The sequence below is a fragment of the Branchiostoma lanceolatum genome, chromosome 16 (assembly GCF_035083965.1).
Source record: "Branchiostoma lanceolatum isolate klBraLanc5 chromosome 16, klBraLanc5.hap2, whole genome shotgun sequence".
NCBI lineage: Eukaryota > Metazoa > Chordata > Leptocardii > Amphioxiformes > Branchiostomatidae > Branchiostoma > Branchiostoma lanceolatum.
In genome coordinates this window covers 9,492,056-9,512,059 of record NC_089737.1, presented here as the reverse complement: position 1 = coordinate 9,512,059, position 20,004 = coordinate 9,492,056, and the positions used below count along the sequence as shown (strand labels likewise).

Here is a 20,004-nt window from a genome sequence, read left to right as displayed (position 1 = left end):
TACAAAAATGTGTATCACTGTCAGGGCTCGAACTTTACTATGTCCCTATGTCCCGGGGCCACTGAAATTTAGGCCGGGACAACTGAAAAATCACTTTGGGACATTTTTGGGACAGTAGAAAAATAATCCAATGGTCCCTGTACATCTGCAGTACTATCAATACAATATACATTTTATTCTTCCCATCTTCCGCGTGTTACTTCATATGGTACAGCAAGACAGAAAGAAAGAATATTTGGTCTGTCTTTGTTGTTGTTGTCTAATAAAAAGAATGACAAGACAAGTTTGAATTTGAGTTGATTTTGAATTTGTCAATTGACAATTATCTTACACACAATACAATGTACTGTACTGTACTCTGAGCTTTATTGTTGTTGTAGTACATACTTCCTGAGAATAGGGTTGGGACAGTCCATCCTCATTTCGGGACAATTGAAATTTATTTTTGGGACAATGCTGGGACAGTAGGGAAAAAAGATAATTTCGAGGCCTGACTGTCCTATATGAATGTGTATGTGTGGTGGTCCCAATATACAATGTATGAAAGACTCCTTATGCGGCTTGTTTCTGTGCTCTTTTTAAACGCCCAAAGTATAAAATCATGATAAAATTGTATATACATATGTACATTGTATTAGAAGTAGGTAAATGTTGATATCATACAGATTGTCATATCCAGAATATTTCCAGTTTTAACGTTCTAAAATTGCTTTGGGCTCCTGATACCATTTTTCTGCTCTGATAAAGCCTGTAACAAGACTAGGCAACCTTAGAGTTTCCGTGATCTAAAACACATTCCCCCTCCCCCCAGGTATCTCATGCCCCAGGGTGCCCCGCAGCTTGCCTAGCGGTACCACAGAGGGGGAGCCGTTTGGAGAAGAGGCCCTGTCCTTCACCAAAGAACTCTGCATGCAAAGAGAGGTAAGTGTTTTAACAGAACAGCTTCTCATGATTGGAAATATATTTATTGAAGAAGTGACATCAACAAGACTTTGTAATAAGCTGGTTCAAAGTTTAAGCTGCACATGCACAGTATGATGAATTGTGGGTTATGTGCCAAAGTTAAATGTCCCTGAGACATAAATAAAACAGGTCTGAAAATGTATCAAGTATGGTCTAGACCACCCTCCTTAACCAGGACCGCCTATCGCTCGACGTTACATCGCGAGCGTAAGCGGCCCTGGTAAAATGGACCGCTACATATGGTTATAGCTACGTCACCTGCTTCCCCTCATCGGAAGCAGCACGCAAAGAATGCTGGGAAGCTATCAACCAATCAGGTTACGTGTTACATCGTTGCTTTGGTTACCCAAAACAACTGTTTGTTTCGGGTAACCAAAGCAACGATGTAACACGTAACCTGATTGGTTGATAGCTTCCCAGCGTTCTTTGCGTGCTGCTTCCGATGAGAGGAAGCAGGTGACGTAGCTATAACCATATGTAGCGGTCCATTTTACCAGGGCCGCTTACGCTCGCGATGTAACGTCGAGCGATAGGCGGTCCTGGTTTACGAGGGTGGGTCTAGACACAAACTACTTGTATTTACAGAAGAAGAACTTTATTCCGCGACAATTGCAACAGTTACAATATATAATGTATGACAACGTGACAATTGAGCTGTTTCTGATATCAAACAATTCTAAAGAACTAATTACAAGTTATATAGGGACATTCACCTTTGACCTTCGTGCATGTGCTGTTCAAATTTGAACTAGCTTGTAGGTTATCAGAATGGTTAAGTTTGCATACATGGTCATGGTGAAACGGTTGTCCAGTGCATACTTTTTTTAAACACACACGGAAAACTTTGGTAGGGTATTTTCATGGATTGTTATCTTGTCACAGTGTCAGTGGGACTGACATCAACATTGGTATTGAAAGGGTTGCTGCAGTTCTCCAGAATGTAGATAGATGTCTCTCTTAAAGTGCAGATGCTGGCTTAGGTATTGAGCCCTAAAGTGAAATATTGAGGTTAAACATAGAGGAAGAAATAGACTGCGTCCTTGAGATAAAGGTCTTGCCCATACATGTTTGAAAGCTTGAGTTTGTAGCTTCTAGATATTGTTCCCATAGGGATGCTTAAAGGTAAAATCACAACTGGTGGCATGCCAACATCTATTTTTACTCGTATTTGTAACACACACTGCCGATAAGCAAAGGGACCATTACTTCAACATTTTTTACATATATCATGACTTGGAGTACGAAGACGACAGATTTCTTCCCATTCTTGTTTCCTAGCTAGAATTGGTGGATTCTAGTACATGAAGTAATTGGTAACTTGAGTAAGACAAAATTATTCTACTTGCAATAAGAGCTAGATTATGTCTAAGACTCAGAAAAGTCCATTAGGCTTTGATAATCTAATCAGTTCTTTCTTGGAATCCTCTCTAATAACAGTAATATCTTGAAAAGAAGATTATGGCGAACGTAGCACGGCATTCGTAGACAGCCCACTTCTGGCCTACTTTTGTGTACATCTTAACATAAATCAAGGCTATAACCGAAAATAGGAAAACTTCTTTAAGTATTATTGCTAACATGGCACATATTTTATGAAGTCAAAGGTAGCTGTTATTTACTGCGTTGGAGTTATGATCTTTGTGTGTGGGGAGGGGGGCATGTTCAGATGTTTTCAGAGTTAGAATCAGTGCTAACATATATCACACATTTTATGATGTCAAAGCTTTTATTTACTGCATTGGAACATTATGATATCTTTGTTGGGGGGAGGGATGCAATGTTTAAATGGAGTCGGAATCGGTGCTAACATTGAACATTTTATGAAGTCAACAGTGAATGACATTGTTATTTACTACAACGGGTTATTTATGACATCTTTGTTGGGGGAAGGGGGCAATGTTTGACTTTTTTAGAGTTAAATCAGTGGTAAAATGGCATACATTTTATGAAGTCAAAGCTGTTATTTACTGCACTGGAGCATTCATGATCTCTTTGTTGGGGGAGGGGTTCAATTTTGGGAGGGATTCAGTTAGAATCAGTGGTAAAATAGCACATTTTATGAAGTCAAAGCTGTTTTTTACTGCAAAGGATTGTTAATCATCTCTTTGTTGGGGCTGGGGGGGGCATGTTTAGATGCTCTCAGAGTTATAACTTGTGCTAACATAGCACACATTTTATGAAGTCAAAGGTATATGTTATTTACAACTATGTACCATTTATGGTCTCTTTGTTGGGGGAGGAGGGCAATGTTTAGATGATGTCAGTGTTAGTATCAGAAATCCTTTAGAATTTACTGCATCGTAAAATGTTGTATATTACATGTAGCTCGAAGGATGAAAAATCTTGGCCATGTGAGATGAATCTTTTCAAATATACTTCATTCCACCTGGGGGCATCTTACTTGAAATGCTGTTTTCTTGCACCATATTGCTTTTGGAATGTGATTAAAAACCATGAACTAAATCCTCCGTTTTACGAGGACTTAGTTCAGAGGTATTTGAGATATTTTACGGTTCAATTTACGGATTTGCGGCACTCACACGCCGTATCAGCTGTAAACAACATCAGTGTGGAAATGAGGACGATGACCTTACATATGAGTGATAATGTGGTGTGTTACTCCTCGTAAAAACTTTTTTGTAGGGACTTTTACTGGTGCAATGGCCTAGGGGGTAGGGTGTTCGCTTTGCATTCCGAAGGGCGGGAGTTCAAACATGCTATGAGTAAAATGCGTACTCACGGTGTAGTTAACTGTCAATTCTGTGTTAAATTGTGCTGTCTTTGCAGAGTGGTTTGCATATTTTTGATCACAGAATGAGTCTTTACATGTTCTCTATATATTCTAGGGCAAGCAAATTGTCGTTTTTGCAGCAGTAGTGGAAGAGTTTACCTTTTTATGGTTACTGAATTTTCATCACACTACACTTTTTATTTGTTGTTTATTGCTTGTGAGTTTGTCACTTTCGAAATAAGGATCGACGATCCAGCGACCAAAAAAGTTAATTTTGTCAGTTGCCGTCACAGACAGGCGACCTATCCTTGGTGGTGAACACAATCCACATACAAGCATAGCTGTCCTTGGTACTGAACACCATCCACACACAAAGACACCTGTCCTTGGTGCTGAATGGCATCCACATACAATGAACAAGCATACATGTCTTTGGTGCTGAACACAATGACATCTGTCCTTGGTGCTGAATACCATCCACATGTACTTACATATCAGATGTTGAATTATTTTTAAAAAACTGTATGTCAACAGCTTTCACATGTAGATACAGGTCCAAGTACCCTTATGTGAGACACATGTCAGGGCTCGCTATATATACTGGGTGCATGTACACTGTTGTGCACACAAAATTGAAGCCATGCACCTATTAGTTGACTGCGAGTGCTTCATTGCCTCTAGATATTTGTGTAGGGTTACATTCGTGAAGTAACACTAGTATACGAGTGAAAGGAAAAAAAGCCTCTGTTGTATAACTCATTCGAGATTTCTAAGTGGGCTAGAGAATTTGGGTTAATCGTTTTTCAAAGTTAAAAGCAGTTCATGCCAACACTGAATGCCTTACAAGTCCATCCAAAATCCGCCTGCACCTCTGGACAAGAGTGTTAAACGGTTGTAATTTTAATGGAGTTTTAAAACATACTATCCAGTCATTCTTGAGCTGCAAATGTTTTTCTGGGACAGAACCGTTGGCGAAGACGTAGAAACCAAAGAGGAATCCCTTCCCTTTACTCGTTTTGCTGACATCAACATTCTACTGTATTTTGATGTTGTGAACGTTTAGGTCAGGTACACCATTGTACCACCAGTGCACCTATTCCCAAAAATGAATTTTGAGCTCTGCAACTACATGACTTTGTGTACATGTATGTCCTGAGTTTGTAAGAGTCTTCAAATCCCCTTGAGGGCCCCAGGCTGCCCCAGCCACCCTCTCCACCACTGCCATGTGCAGCAAGCTCCACGTCTAGATCTATCAGGAGGTGACAATGACAAATGCTCGCTCGCCGGGGACAATTTGTCTTCGCAACGAGACCCACAGATACTCTAATGAAGATTGCACACAGACTTACAAACACTAACAGATCCAGACCTCAACTAAACGGAGAACTCTATCATAATAGAAACAGAAAACATTCTCTTTCTCTGCTCTCTTTAATATCAAACTTTTGTAGGAAAGTTGAATTTAGTTTCTTGTCTATAGTCATATGTGTTTATTCACAAGACAGTGAGATTTGCTGGTTATATTTAGGGTTGTGTGGTTGGTTAAGAAGTGACAAAGAAAGCTGACCAGGTGTTGCTGATTGAGTGATCTTTTAGGACAGCCCTATCTACCTACTGTCCAATAGGATTAGGCGAGAGATAATTGCTTTTGGAAAAAAAAGCTGCTGGTTGGTCTATGTCTTAGAGTTGAGGAGATTTTCTGATAGTCGATTTAAAGATGTGGGTTGGAAGTTTCATGACTCCCTAAGAAGTCAAATATATGTACTTATTTTTTAAAGGAGTGTATTGCAGAATTAGTGTTTTGATTGGTCAGATTCTACAGATGCTCCAGGACTCTATAAGTATCTTTGCTCGGATTTAAGTGTTAAATTTTATTCTACACATTGCCTTTATATATAATATTCATATCGCAGTATCTACTTGTAAATATAAGGTGAAAATTGTACACCAAAGCTTCAGAAAGGACAATTTTTCATTTCAGTTGCTATGTCAAGACAACAGTTCATTGCATTCATTGCAATAACTTTAACTTATAGATATTGTAATCTTATATTTCATAACCACGCAGGATGCTAAGTTGGCACACTAGATTGTAAATGTATGACATTGACATATTACAACTTATCGTTCAAATCTTTTGTCTTCATATCGAATCATACGGTAACATAAACAATATATGTTTGATAAATTTTGGCTCTTTTTGTGTCCCTGTCATCGATCATGCATAGTGGAAGTTTGAAATGTCACTTGAAGTGAAAGACCTACTGTAGTATACACTTACTCAGTACATAATACTGCTAAAGAGATTAACCTTCAATCCTATAGCTAAGATTAATACAGTAGAATCCGCTTAACTGCACCACCCATTTGACAGCGTTTTTGGTGCAATTATCCGGCTGGTGCAATTATGCGAAATGCCCCGCTGGACCGCACCACCATGGGCAAGGGGGTGTATTGTTAGTCAGAAACACTAGCACAAAGAAAACGGACGACATTATTCAGTTATTAACTTTATTTATTGACCCTTTGCTGGAAATAAAGAAATGACTACGAACCTGTTTTAAAAGATTTTGTATTCTTTCATTTTTCCATGCGATCTGCCGCATTACAACACACGTAATGTTACAACTTACAGGGGAGGCATTCTCATGATTCTGAAACATGCCACTCATGGGATAACAGTCTCTGTGTTGCATTACGTAGAGTGCAGTTGTCGATTTACGTTAATCATGTACCGCCATGAAACTAGGAATTGAAACTAAAACTTGGTTACTGATTACGGGTGACCCGCCCGGGACCTCCCATACGATTCTTATCAACGTAACTGTCAATGGAGACCACCTTCTTTTGTTACTCAAAACAGTTTTAAACATATTGGCGGTATTGCGCCTTTACACCGGCAGGTATGGGCTCATTTGTACCGCGTTTGCCGATTTTAGCGCACCTTTTCAGTTAACTTGTCGAGGATTTTTGAAAAAAATTGGTGCAGTTATCCGGCATTGGTGACCATGCGCGGTGCAGATATGCGGAGTCACTAACAATGCAGTGAATGGGAACCGGTTTGGGATTTTGGGATTCGGTGCAATTAAATGGAAGGTGCGTTTATCCGAGGTGCAATTAAGTGGCTTCGTCTGTATTAGGAATAATCTGATCAACAGCAGTGACTCACTGGCATAGTCATGTATATTAAAAAAAGGACATTAATTCTGTCTTCTTCTTTCAAATAACGGTGAAAATGATTAACTCGAACAAATCATAGGTTGAATGATGACTTGTTTCTAGGGTTTCAAAGGCTCATATTGTAGACCAAGGATTGAAATGGTCAAAAAATGATTTTTCTTTTGTATTTTTCTACATGATAAGTTGAATTAACCTTATCATATTTTACAGATTAGAAAATGTGTTGAAGATCTGAGATTTGTTTACAAATCGGCATTGTTCTGACCCAGAGTACCGAAATAGTTCAACACATGTTATACTGGTTGTCTTTTGGCTATAGATTGATACTGGAAAAATGTGATAACATGGCATACATGATGTTGTTAAATGGAAACGTCTTGCAACATTTTGTTGTGTAGGATATGTTTGTTTCTTTGTTTGAACCTTTGTTTATTGATGAGAAGCTCAAATTAGCCTGCAGGCCATTTTTCATTGAGAAATTTAGAGGTAAAGGTCAGACAAAACACAATAATAAAGATACAATTTAAAGTCCTAATAAGTCTTCTACAGAAACTATAAACATGGGAGTGGTATCTGTACACATATGTGGTGTCAAGAAAAACATGACGGTGAAAGTTGGCTTATGGTCCATGTTCATATTTGTTCAGGTTATTTCATTTTCCTGTAAAAGTTTCTTGCAATTGGAGTCTAGTTTTGGCACCAAAATCCTTCAATTGGGACCTTTAACAATGAAGAAGCAATCAACAACGGACCATGTCGCAGGGGCGGAGATCAATACTCAAGGTCACCTAGGGTAAAGCACAACACCAAGGGGGGACAGATAGCAGTTACAGAGAGGTCAGAGGTCATGAGAACAGATCACAATGGGGACATCGCACATGGTAATGTTATTTAACTGTTCTCTTTTAGTTGTTCTGGTCCGAAAAAAGTGTAGAGGCCTAGGTACCTGTTTTGTGGAAAATTTAAGATTTCAAAGCAGAAAAGAGGGTGGTTTGGTTAGGGTTGCTGACTTAGTATCTGAAGGTTCTCGGTTCGAATCCGTAGCAGGCCCCGATGTTGTGTCCTTGGGAAAGGCACTCGATTCAGTTGAAAATGGATACCTATAGCTTTGGTTAGAGATGTCCTTACGGATGGGATGCAGGGGTTTTTCTAGAAAAATTTAATAAGGGGGAGCACACACAGGCGAGGGAGTGAATTCTATGTATTTCTGGAAGAATCGATTGCTGAGTGAAGGCTGTATGCTGGATATTAAGCTAAAATTTGAATTCCACAAGGGGGCGCTGGGCTGAAACAAGAGGGCGCAGCGCCCCTCTTTCCTGATTTAGATGAACCCCTGGGATGTAAAGCCAGAGGTCCCGCCACGGAGGAAGGCTACACCTCAAGCACTTTAAAGATCTCCCGGATGTATCCGGAGGCCATCACCATATAAGTGCATCAAACCTTACAGTCCAGTCTTACACTTGTACTCATTGTTACAGTACAAAACTTGTGTGTTGCACCTAAAGGCTGTCTACATTGTACTGAAAAAAACCACAAAAAAACATGTAAGTAAAAGGCTTTATGCGCAGTTATTGTACATGTAACAGTAATAGTCAGTTGTAACTTGGCTTTATGGAAATTGGATGGAAAGAAGTTCAGAAAAGAGGGTTTTTTATTATGGTAAGGAAAAAGATTGAGCTACTATTGTACGAAAGATGAGTGAAAGAAGGAGTACCCAAAAACGTCTTTAAGAACAGTATACTTGGCAGCCATTTTCTTTGGCACCAAGCATTACATGTACATCACTGTGAACTTGCTGTAAAGAAGAATAAAAATTTAATCTACTCTCCATTCTCGATCAAAATTTACATGTATTTCAAATATTTTCAGTTCTACCTTGTCCTTGCAGTGTTATTTACCCACTAAACCCATTATATTTACCAAACTCTTTAATTTATGTGGTTTTTTTTGGTGTGAAATTCTATCGGTAGTCGTCTTATGTACATAATGGCACAGCCGACAGTTGAAGAATGGAGGTTGTTAAGTTTGTAACATTAAACATAATCCCATACCCAGAGTAATTTTAGCTCTTCTATATGTCATGCTGGTGAGATAAAAACCTTGTACGGTCACATGAGATGAGTAAAATAAATCCTGTGCTACGGAATAGTGGCTATAGACCAATTCCGAATTTCCAACATAAAATAGAAACGTGATTGAATTCCAGTTTGAATTGACTTTGGGTCGTTCCATTTAGAAAGATCCAGTGGGGGTCTTCAGAAACATTATTTTTTTGTTTCAAAATGGAAAGATAAAGGTTATAATTTATATTAACAATAGATTATAGATTGGGTTAGAATAAAAGTGGGAGGGGGGCTGAAAATTAGGTTAGAGTAGAGATATATGACTTTGTATAAAGTGCTGTAAACATTGAAATGTTTGTTGTGGTTTTATTTTTGTGCTTTAACGTTGTGAACACATTTTACCATTGTTTACTTCAAGATTGTTTCAACTGCGAACATAATTTAAATGCAGAAAAACTCCATATTCCCCTCTTACCGAAAAACGAAGACCCCTGGAAAATAAACTGATTTACAGTAAAACTGTTAAACTTTTTTTTGGCAGACAAAACTAAAATATTTTCTGATTTGAGCTGGCTGTAGTCATCTCTCCCATCAGGTTATTAGTGGGATGAATTTTCAATTTTCAATTGGATGTTTGATATTTTAGATGACATTGGTCATTTGTACTGGGAAGCAGTAATCTTACCTCTTCAAGGCTGCATTTTGTAGTATTGGAGTTAGCATATAGTGACTTTCCCCAGAGCATAACTTTGAGACCTGCTTTAAATGATTGGAGCCCGGTGTCTTTACATTCTTTAAGTCAATTGCAGCAAACCCAAGCAGATATGCAAGACTATCATGCCACCAACTTAACACCACATGCTTGACATGGCAATGCCCTTTGCCAGAAATTCAGAGTGTTTCTTGATATGATAAACATACATATTGTAGGCTTACGGACTTAACATAACTCTAATAATTGAAAGCATTTTCACCACTATTGGATGTTTTTTCAGTACCAAGGACAAGCACATTTTGAAAAACTCTTTTCTCGAAAAAAAATGATTTTGAAATGATACTCTGAACTGTGATGTAGTCGGACTGGAAGCATTTTCATCACTTGAACTGTAGTGGATATTTCTTCAACATTAAGGACAGGCACTTTCTGACAAACTATTTTTTCGAAAAAAAAGAAAAGATTTTGAAATGCTCTCAACTGTGATGTAGTCGGACTGAAAGCATTTTCATCACTTGTGCTCTTGTGAATATTTCTATTGACTAAGGACAGGCACTTTCTGACAAAATATTTTCGAGAAAATATTTTGAAAATGATACTCTCATTTGTGATGCAGTCTCACTGAAAGTGCTCCAGTTAATATTTCTTTAGCACTAAGGACAGGCACATTCTGGCAAACTCTGTTCTGAAAAAGCTCGGCTTGGCAAGTGTTTCTATTGGTCTGAGTTTATATTTTTTCCAAATGTGTGCTAGAGATACATATGTACATGTTACAACCTGTTCAGTGCTTTGTGCTTGTAGTAGTTAAACACGACGTAGATTGTACGTCCCACATTTTATACGGATAATCTAAAATGGATCTCTTGCTAGTCGAGTAAAAAGAAAATGCATTCAAGATTGGTATTGACCTGGCTGCATAGCATACTTCTTCAGTTGCTGAACAATACGACGTAGCTTGACGTGTACTTCTTATTTTCTTATGTGGATCTCTTGCTAGTGAAGTCAAAAGAAAACATACAAGTTAAATTGGTATTGACCCGGCGTAAAGCATACTTTTACCGTTGCTGAACAACACAGCTTACATGGAGGGTATACTTTCCACATTTTATACACGTTATCTAATGTGGATCTCTTGCTAGTGAAGTAAAAAGAAAGCACACACAAAATTGGTATTGACCCAGCTGCAAAGCATACTTTTCCCGTTGCTGAACAACATGTCGGGAAGATTCATGTGCATCAGAGGACAACAGGTATCCCGGCAGCGTCAGTTCGGCTCATCAGTTAAGCCCGTCTAGACAGAAAGTATCTTGCTCTTCGGTGCAGGTACTTTGAGGGGGTCAAAGGTGCCCGGGTACTTTTGCAGAGTCTTCATCCCTGCAGGGGCCAACGCTAATGGAGAGTTCGAGGGCAGGCCTAACTGATGGGAATTGCCGACTTACCGTGTCACGTAAATGTCAACTTGTGCTGGGCATGTTGGATCCGAACACGGCACGGGTCAGCAAATAGTTTTGATTGCTTCTAATAAAACTCCAATTGTTTTCTCCCCCAAGTACAGGGAAAGAGATGTACGGAAAAGGCAGGGGTCGATTTCCAGATTATGTAAAGTTTCAACTGAGCTCGATGCATACCATTGCTCTTGTGAGGGATGGGGACGTAGTCATAGCTTTCCTGGCCTTGTATTGTTTTCAGTCTGCTAGTTTGTTTGTCTTGGTGTGTATCCACAGTTATTACCTCTGAAAACAAAGGTATTGTTTTCAATCAATGTGTTTGTTTGTCTTGGTGTGTGCCCGCAGTCATTTTTAATTTGTACAGTGACAGGATGTGTAACGAGAGATTGGCAAGATGGGAAAGTGGGCTTGCCCGGGGTCCAAATCAAAGTTGGTTTGCCGGGATGAGAAGGTTTGGATGCAGGACACTTGTGCTCTATATGTACTTTCTTTTAAGGATTGAAATACAAAGAACAATGTCCCAAATTATAGTTCACAGATTTCAATAATGTTCTTGAATATACTATTATTAAGTGGACCAGAATATTTTGTTCTGAACAAACCAATTAATCTAAAAGCTCACTACAATATACAATGTACCTTACCTAAACTTGATAGAATCACAACATATTATGAATACTAATCACTACCTCATGTCTTGCAAACCATAATCTGTACAAAAAATGAGTCTTGTGTTTTGTTGTGCTGGAAATATTAGAAATCGTACAAATTCAGCAATAGCACCAGGCAAAGAAAAATTACCTGAATACTTACTGTGATACAGAGCACACATTCACAAGTCTTGTATCTTGTATCTTTCTCCTACAGCAGATCTTAGCTTCTCTGTGTTCATACTTTAAGATTAGGAGCTGTTGTTTGACCAAAAATGACTTTTGCCCCTTGTTGATTTGTTGTGTGTGTTAGGATAAGGTTTGGCAGAAATTTGGGTCAACCTTCTCATGACATGTCAGAATACAGGTCTTAGCGGCATCTCCAAGTCCATGGGGAAAAAAACCTACGATGATGAACGATAGATCTAGGTCGTATATACCACTCTGCTATTCCCTACAACAGACCCAACGTCAGTGATTGACGTAATAGTCTGTATTTACAACGGCACGCCAGCGGTGCTCTGCGTGACGCTGATTGGTTCGGACTGGCATACGGTTCTCCTTTTCCGAGGGGTTACGGGCAAACTACCTCCCTCCTGTGATTTACATGCAGTGCTCCAGGGATCAGAAGCATTGGCATTCTGCTTGTTAGTACACTGTTCATTGGTCTGTTCCTTGATGGGAAGAAAAAAGCTGGAACTGTTCGCTTGTCCTTCAGGGTACATTAGTTATCTCTGACATTTTCAAACAGGGACCCATGTCGGAGAGTCGTTGTGAGTAATGAAATGCTTCTGGCTGCTGAGTTCGCTGTGGCGTCATGCCAACTACATTGCAAGGACCTGGAGCTATAAATTTTTGCTGTTAAAATTTTTAGAAGGACAGGGTATTTTGACCCCATATAGAATATTTTATATGATTCAGCATAAGTCACTGAGTTGTTATTCAATAATAAAGCGCTTCTGGCTACTGAAAATGCTGTGGCGTTGTGCCAGCTACATGAACATCGCAGAGACTTTGAGGTGTAAACTTTTCCTGTTAAATTTCAGAAGGACGCTCAGACGATTTTGAATCCATAGAAAATTTTACATGATACAGCATAAATCTCTGTGTTTCTCAGTAATGAAATGCTTCTGGCTGTTGAGTTCACTGTGGCATTGTGCGGTGTGCCAGCTATGTTGTAGAGACATACTATAGCTAGTAGAGACATTTATTGTTGAATTTCGGGACAGATCGTTTTGAACCCATAAAGAAGATTTTATATGATGCAGCATAAATATTTATGTTTCTCGATAATGAAATGCTTCTGGCTACTGAGTTCACCATATAATGTCATGCCAACTACGTACGTGTATACCATGTAAGGACTCAGAGCTATAAAGTTCCTACAAATATTTCGTCTTTGATTTCAGAAGGACAGATGATTTTTAACCCAAAAAGAAGATTTTATATGATTCAGCATGAGTCATTGAGTAGCTGTTCAGTAATGAAATGCTTCTGGCTACTGAGTTCACCATATAATGTCATGCCAACTAACCTCCTTGCAAGGACTCGGAGCTATAAAATTCTCCTACAAACATTTCGTCTTTGATTTCAGAAGTGCAGAATTTTACTGATGATTTTGAACCCAAAAAGAAGATTTTATATGATTCAGTCATTGAGTAGAAGTTGAGAAGAAAAGCTTCTGACTCCCAAATGTTAAATGTCAGGTATCGAGATAAAGATGGATGATTATGAACCAAATACATAATAAATTATATATATCATAATAGAAGATTTTCTTTTGCCATAATCATAACTGTCTTGTGTTTGGCAGCAGCTGTTGAACAATTGAGTTTGCCACGCCAGCCTACAATCATGTATAAAAGATTAAAAATTTCCTGTAAAATGTCTGCCTCAGGTAATGAATGAAGGATAGATAATTTTGAATCCATTTAGAAAGTTTGATTTTCAGCATAAATGTCTGTCTGTTTGTCAATATGTTGTTCTACCAATTGGTTGAAAAAAAATACAGTGGCATAATATTGTGCTAGTTTTTGCTCATACTAATGCCACAAGAAATATTTTGAATTAAAAATAAATGTAAATGTCAAGTATTAAAGGTCTGGATAGATGCTTTTGAATATGACCAGATAAGGTTTGATTTTTGGCATAAATGTCTGAAAGTTTGCATTTGTCATATCTTCTGAATGTTAGAGAACTATAGCTCAACAAAAACATGATGACTGTAGTTGTACATTGTATACTGTACACATGTGCAGTGACATCATCAAATCCGGTGTTCGTACTGTGTAGAAGATAATACACCTTTTTTGTCAGTTACTTTGTAATGAACAGGTGCCACAGCTTGGGTTTGGACTAATTAGGTCTCTTTGGGAGGGAAACATCGGAAATGATTTTGCCCCTGTCAAATTATTATGCAGTGAACTGTGCATGTACAAAATGTACAAACACACATCATGACAATCATACATGTAGGCTGAATTTAAGATTATTTAAAAAAAGTTGTAGTAAAGAAAAAGAGTCTTTCATGATAATGAAAAAAAGTCGCATTGACCATTTTGTCCTTCAACTGTTTAAACTGATATGGATTTTCTTAAATTTATCATTTTATGCTTCCATACTGTCTTGTAATCTTGAAAAATTTCTATTGACAGCAAAAATACAAAAAGCATCCAAAGTTGGGATACCCTGCTGTTTGAAGGCACATTCCCAAAGCCATCTTGCAACATTTTACTTGTAATGTAGAGACTAAAAGGTTCATAAACAGTATAAATGCAGTTCATACTCATTACATGTATATTAATGTCTATTATAATATGTTCTTAGTATTAATGTGTCCAAATTTTATTTATCAAAACCCAAGTTGTGATTGAGTACCTTGAGTTTGCGGGCCTGAAAAAAACGTCTCAAGTTAGGGCATCCCGTTACCAAACTTGAGAACAGTTAGGGATCATGTCTAATGATTCCTACCAAGAAGCGCGGAAGAACAATGAAGAAGTGTGCCCATTACCAGAGTGCTGAACTGGATCCTCGCTAATGAAATGTATCCCTACTGTGCGCCTAAGGTATTCATCTTGCCTCCAGTGACCGCCCAATTGGGTTTGGTGCTGCGGCCGATTCATCTGATTTGATTTATTCATGGTGGAAGGCTTACCAACACACCAATCACATTCATATAGGTGAGAACTTGGTAGATAGATGCATTGAAAACTGAACACTACACTTGCTTGTAACACAAATTGATGGACAACAGAAACAAAAGTTGTCAACGAGAATAAGTTTATGCACTACGTTTTTGTCATATGTTAACGTTGTCATGCCTATTGTATTATGATACAACAATTTAGATTTTAAAGAAATCAATATCTTGGCTTTTGAGCCCATTATACAGTCATGTAATTGCTCATAGAATATGTTTTTGTTTTTGTCTTATTTTGCATGGGGAGGGAAAGGAAGTGAAATATTCTGCATTTGCTCGCGTAGGCTGCATTTTCTTAGTTTGGCCGTGTTTTTCCTCAGCATTATGATCCTATACACAGTCTTAAATCACTCTCCTGGCTTTGCTTCAGTACCCTAATGGTCTTATCCTAACTTTGACATTTCGTACCGATCACCCACCCATGGAAACATAGCACGGGGTGCTATACACGCAGCTAGCATATCATAAAGGGATTCCCACCTAATACCACTGCTGCCAGGATAAGACACATCGCCTGTCCTCACCCTGCATCTCCATGGTTTGAATCATCCATGTCAGTAGTGCAAAACTTGCTGCACTCCCTTGACCTCTCGGTAAGGTGCCATGACATCCAATTGAGGAATACACGTGCAGACTTTCAAGCAACATGATGGCAGTTACCAACAGTCATGGATTTGAAAATTTGAAATGTATGATTTAGAAAGTAGCTGTTGAATTTAATTAAAACAATGTGACAGTTTTCCATCTTGCAGTTACCAACAGTCGCGGATTTGAAAATTGAAATGTAGGACTTGAAAAGCGGCTGTTCAATTTACAACAATTTGACACTTTTCCACGCAGTAGTTACTAACAGTAGTGGCCACAGTAGATTTGAAAATTCCAAATTTAAGACTTGAAAATTGGCTGTTCAATTTGAGGTTTTTGGCATAGACATTTATGACGAATGATTTCACATGCCCCTAAATCCCTAGTAGACATATATTTCATTTTGTGGTCCATTAAATCCTTCAATATTTCTTGAAAAGTACATTTATGTACATGTTGTAAGGTGAATGCATGTGTGGTTGAAGTCTATTCTGGGTACTAAGATATAATTAAATGATACTGTTCTCGAAATGCGTTAGAAAGACTACACATAACATGTTCCCAAGGCAGGACATATATATCAAGGTGGAAGACAAGCTCAAAGAAATTGGTCCTTTTGGAGTGGGAGAAATGTGGTATTATTAGTACTCCTGGCATGGAAGAGATGCACTATATTATATGTAAGTACAGCTTGTAGACAGGAAATACGATATTACATGTACTCCTGGTACTGGAGGCACAGATCTAGATAAATACAATCCTCTCTCCTCAACAACACACAAGTTGAGTATCTCTCTGTAGCTGAGCTAAAATCTCAGTGAAACACGCTACGACTGACGTCCACCCCTGTATCGAGTATCGTGCCAGGATAAATACTTATCTCGTAAGATCTGTACGTCAAGATGGCATAAAACGTTACACGCATACTGTTAGTCTAGATCGAGTGGGAACGCCAGACTGTTAATTGTCGTGATCGCACAGTTTCCTTCTACGGTATACGTGGGAGGGGGCGTGACAAGTACTTCAGTTACTTCTTTTATCTACTTAAGGGCACTCTCCGTCCTTTTTACGTCAGTATACGACTGACGTCCACCCCAGTATCGCGTATCGTGCCAGGATGAATACTTATTGCGTAAGATCTGTACGTCAAGATGACATAGACACTGTACACACGTACTGTTAGTGTAGATCGAGCGCGAATGCCAGACTGTTAATTGTCGTTATCGCACAGTTTTCTTCTTCAGTATATGTAGGAGGGGGCGTGACCAGCACTTCAGTCGCTTCTTTTATCTACTTAAGGGCACTCTCCGTCCTTTTTACGTCAGTACTTTAAGTGTCCTTTTCCACTTTCATCTCAACCAAATGGCCTGTGCTATTTCGGTTCCTTTCTGATGTACTCTGCCTCTTCTTCACTTTCGCTTTTGCCTAATGCGTTGCCCCTTACAGCCTTTTTACTTTCCTTTTTCGTTCACCTTTCCCTGGGTGAAAAACTAACGTCAAAGTCTCTCCGTGCCGCCAGTCAATGTTATGAGAGTTCCTTCTTTGACAGATGTATGGGGTTTTCAAACTTCTGTACTCTAGATCTGCTTTAGAGCTTGATTTGTTTTAAGGCTATTCTTGTGCGTTGAGTGCAATAGACATAAGGGGATCGGTGGTACTGTTGTAGTATCTCTGTCATCTTTGCAGCTGTTTTCAGCTAACTCGAGACATAGAAATCAATGCTTAGCTATGTGTACTTGGGAATACTTGAGGAGACAATAGACATAAGGGGCTTGGTGATGTGACTGACATCTTGCAGCTATTTTTGACTGATTTGAGACAGAGAAATCGATGCTTAACTACTTGGGATTGCTTGTGGAAACAGCAGACATATTAAGGGGCTCTGTGATATCCCTGACATCCTTGCAAGTGTTTTTAATTGATTTGAGACTGTCAAGGCTAAGCAATTTGGGAATACAGTTCTTTGCACATACATTTTGTAAGCTACTCTCAGACTGATACTGTCATGATGGATCTAAGACAGAAGAACAAGACGAACGTCTTTCTTGGGGTAGAGGAAAACATCAAAAGAGAACACAGACCTTTAACTTGTGAGATAGAGGTGCAAATGATACCTGAGGAAGAGTGAGAATGTGCTTCCAACGTCAGTTAACACAAGCTGAGAACTGTTAAGTGCACACAGAGCCTGAGGGGAGGGTAGTTAAAGCAACATCAGTTGGGAAACTCCTATAAAGACAGCGAGTTCATGTATATTTTACTAGCAGCCCAATTTTTCCTTTTTTTCCACAGTAACTAATAAACTAAACACGGCTACCGCAATAGAATATTTGCCGATAAATTCAGCAACATCATTTTCGCATAGCAAGGAGAGCCAAATAATAGAAACACTAAAGAAGCGTGATAAGACATGTTACCATAAATGCGCATGGAGAATGCATTTGTCGCTCATGCAGAATTCAAGAGTTTCCTTTTAAAGGTTCCGTTGGCCTTTCCGGTAAAACAGCAGGCTTTGACATGTTATTAGTGTTTCCTTTTCACATCATCCTCTAAAGACGGAAACTGTCAGTAGCTATAAATCCCTACAAGCCCTCCAATATGTTGTTTTTACATCCATTTTACGACCTTGTATACAATGAGCAGAAAATGAAAATAGTTCGGAATCGGCATAGTGATCTCTCAACCAAGGTGGCATGATGTCTGCAACTGCTGATTGCTACTAGGTGTCCTTGACCTTTTGACCTTTGACCTTTGACACTACAGTTCACTTGCAGGCCAAGAAGATGTTTCACTTAGTTTATGAGACAGATGAAACAAGGGATCAATATTCAATTTGTTTTGTTTTTCTTTAATCAAGTTCAGCTGGAGCCTGGTGCTAGGGGGAGGTACTATTTCGCAAAAGTGTAGTTTTGCTGAAATGTGCAGCTTGAAATATGGAGACGGTCTATCTGAATATGAAAATGTAAAATTTGGTCCTTTTTTTCAATATCTGAACCCGAAATCTATTCTCCACACAGATATAGACTATTCCTAAATCAACCCCATTGCAAAAAAGAACTATTTCCATTCAAAAATGGACTACACCCATTACAACATGTGTACAGGGGGGTTAGAGTCCAAAGATTGCCCAAATTTTGTGATTTCTGTGCTTAGATAGACCATCTCCATATTTTGAAATGCATATTTTACAAAGTTGGTATTAATACCCTCCCCCCCACTGGTGTTAAACAATGAAGAGCCGCTCATAAAGGAAATCAACTTCCCATGCTTCCTGATAAGAGTATGGATATGGCCAGATGCTTAATGGTTTCTAGCCCACAGGTTCGCTTTTCGTAATAGCCTTTGGCTAGTTGGTCTGATTGTGGGTTATATGTGCACTGTAGCCAAACCAATATACATGTACGTGAAAGATAGAAATGAAAGTGTAGTACTGAGATAAAATGTCCTGGGTTAAAATAGGGTCACTGGCAAGCCTTGAACTCAGACTCAAAGCACCACTCACAAGTGGGTAGTGCTCGATATCTCCTTTGAAGTAGGTACCGCAGGGTACCAGTACTTGTATAGGGCTATAGCAATTCAAAGTAACGGACGACTTCCCCCATGGACCCTAACTTCATGAAATGGCAATCTTTATTGACACAACAAAAGTACAGCAAGTTTTGTTATTTCCAGTATTTAGCATTATAACACATTTAGCATAGAACAATGAACTATTGCAGTGTCCCACATACTGGTTTACAGATTTTCAAACACTTAAAAAAAAGATTTAAAAAAAAATTGATGTTTTGCTGCAGTTTCAAGGAAAGTCACCAGGAGGCACAAAATTGACCTTGGCCTTTGTCTAACCAAGACCCACATACCAAATATAATCACAATCCATCCAGAGGTTCTTAAGTTATGCTGACCACAAATATGTAGAAACATAAACACAATCATAGAGTAGACAGACACACAGATACACAATAGACAAAACTCAAACCAAAAATGACAAGTGTGCAAAGTTTTGAAACAAGAATACAAAATTATTTTCTGTGTAAAAAGCTGACCAGACAGTAAAATTTTGGTTGGTTGCATTTTCATTTTATGTGTGTGCCAATAGGTCATCTGCAATCCATTGGATTGAAAGGTTACCCATATTTCTAGGTGATAAAATTAGTCTTAAACAACGTTCATTGACCTTTGGCACTCTGCCAGATGTACCAGCGACATATAGTTATAGGAAGGTGGACTTCTAATGGTTAACAATGGACACAACTGTCTTTACCAGAACTCCAGCATGATACCCTAACTGTAAAATTTCTTGACCAGTGTGGAAGCCCTGCCGTATCACTTGACAGTTGGCGCTATGGCGTGGGATGATGCGTCATCTGCGTAGGCGGTGTTGCTGTCGAGGTCAAGTCGAACCGTCAACCGTGGTGCATCATTTAGCGATGGCGGCCGTAAAAGGCTCGGCCCCCTGTCCCTACTCTCCGG

The 20,004-nt window shown here is 38.9% G+C and overlaps 1 protein-coding gene across 1 annotated transcript in view; it reads left to right on the top strand.

The window, feature by feature from the left end:
• LOC136421744 (staphylococcal nuclease domain-containing protein 1-like) overlaps positions 1 to 20,004 on the top strand; it is a 159,754-nt gene that overhangs the window by 11,194 nt on the left and 128,556 nt on the right. The window contains exon 17 of the mRNA XM_066409258.1: positions 812 to 921. Within this exon, the coding sequence (XP_066265355.1) occupies positions 812 to 921 (110 nt within the window). The remainder of the gene's footprint in view (positions 1 to 811; positions 922 to 20,004) is intronic.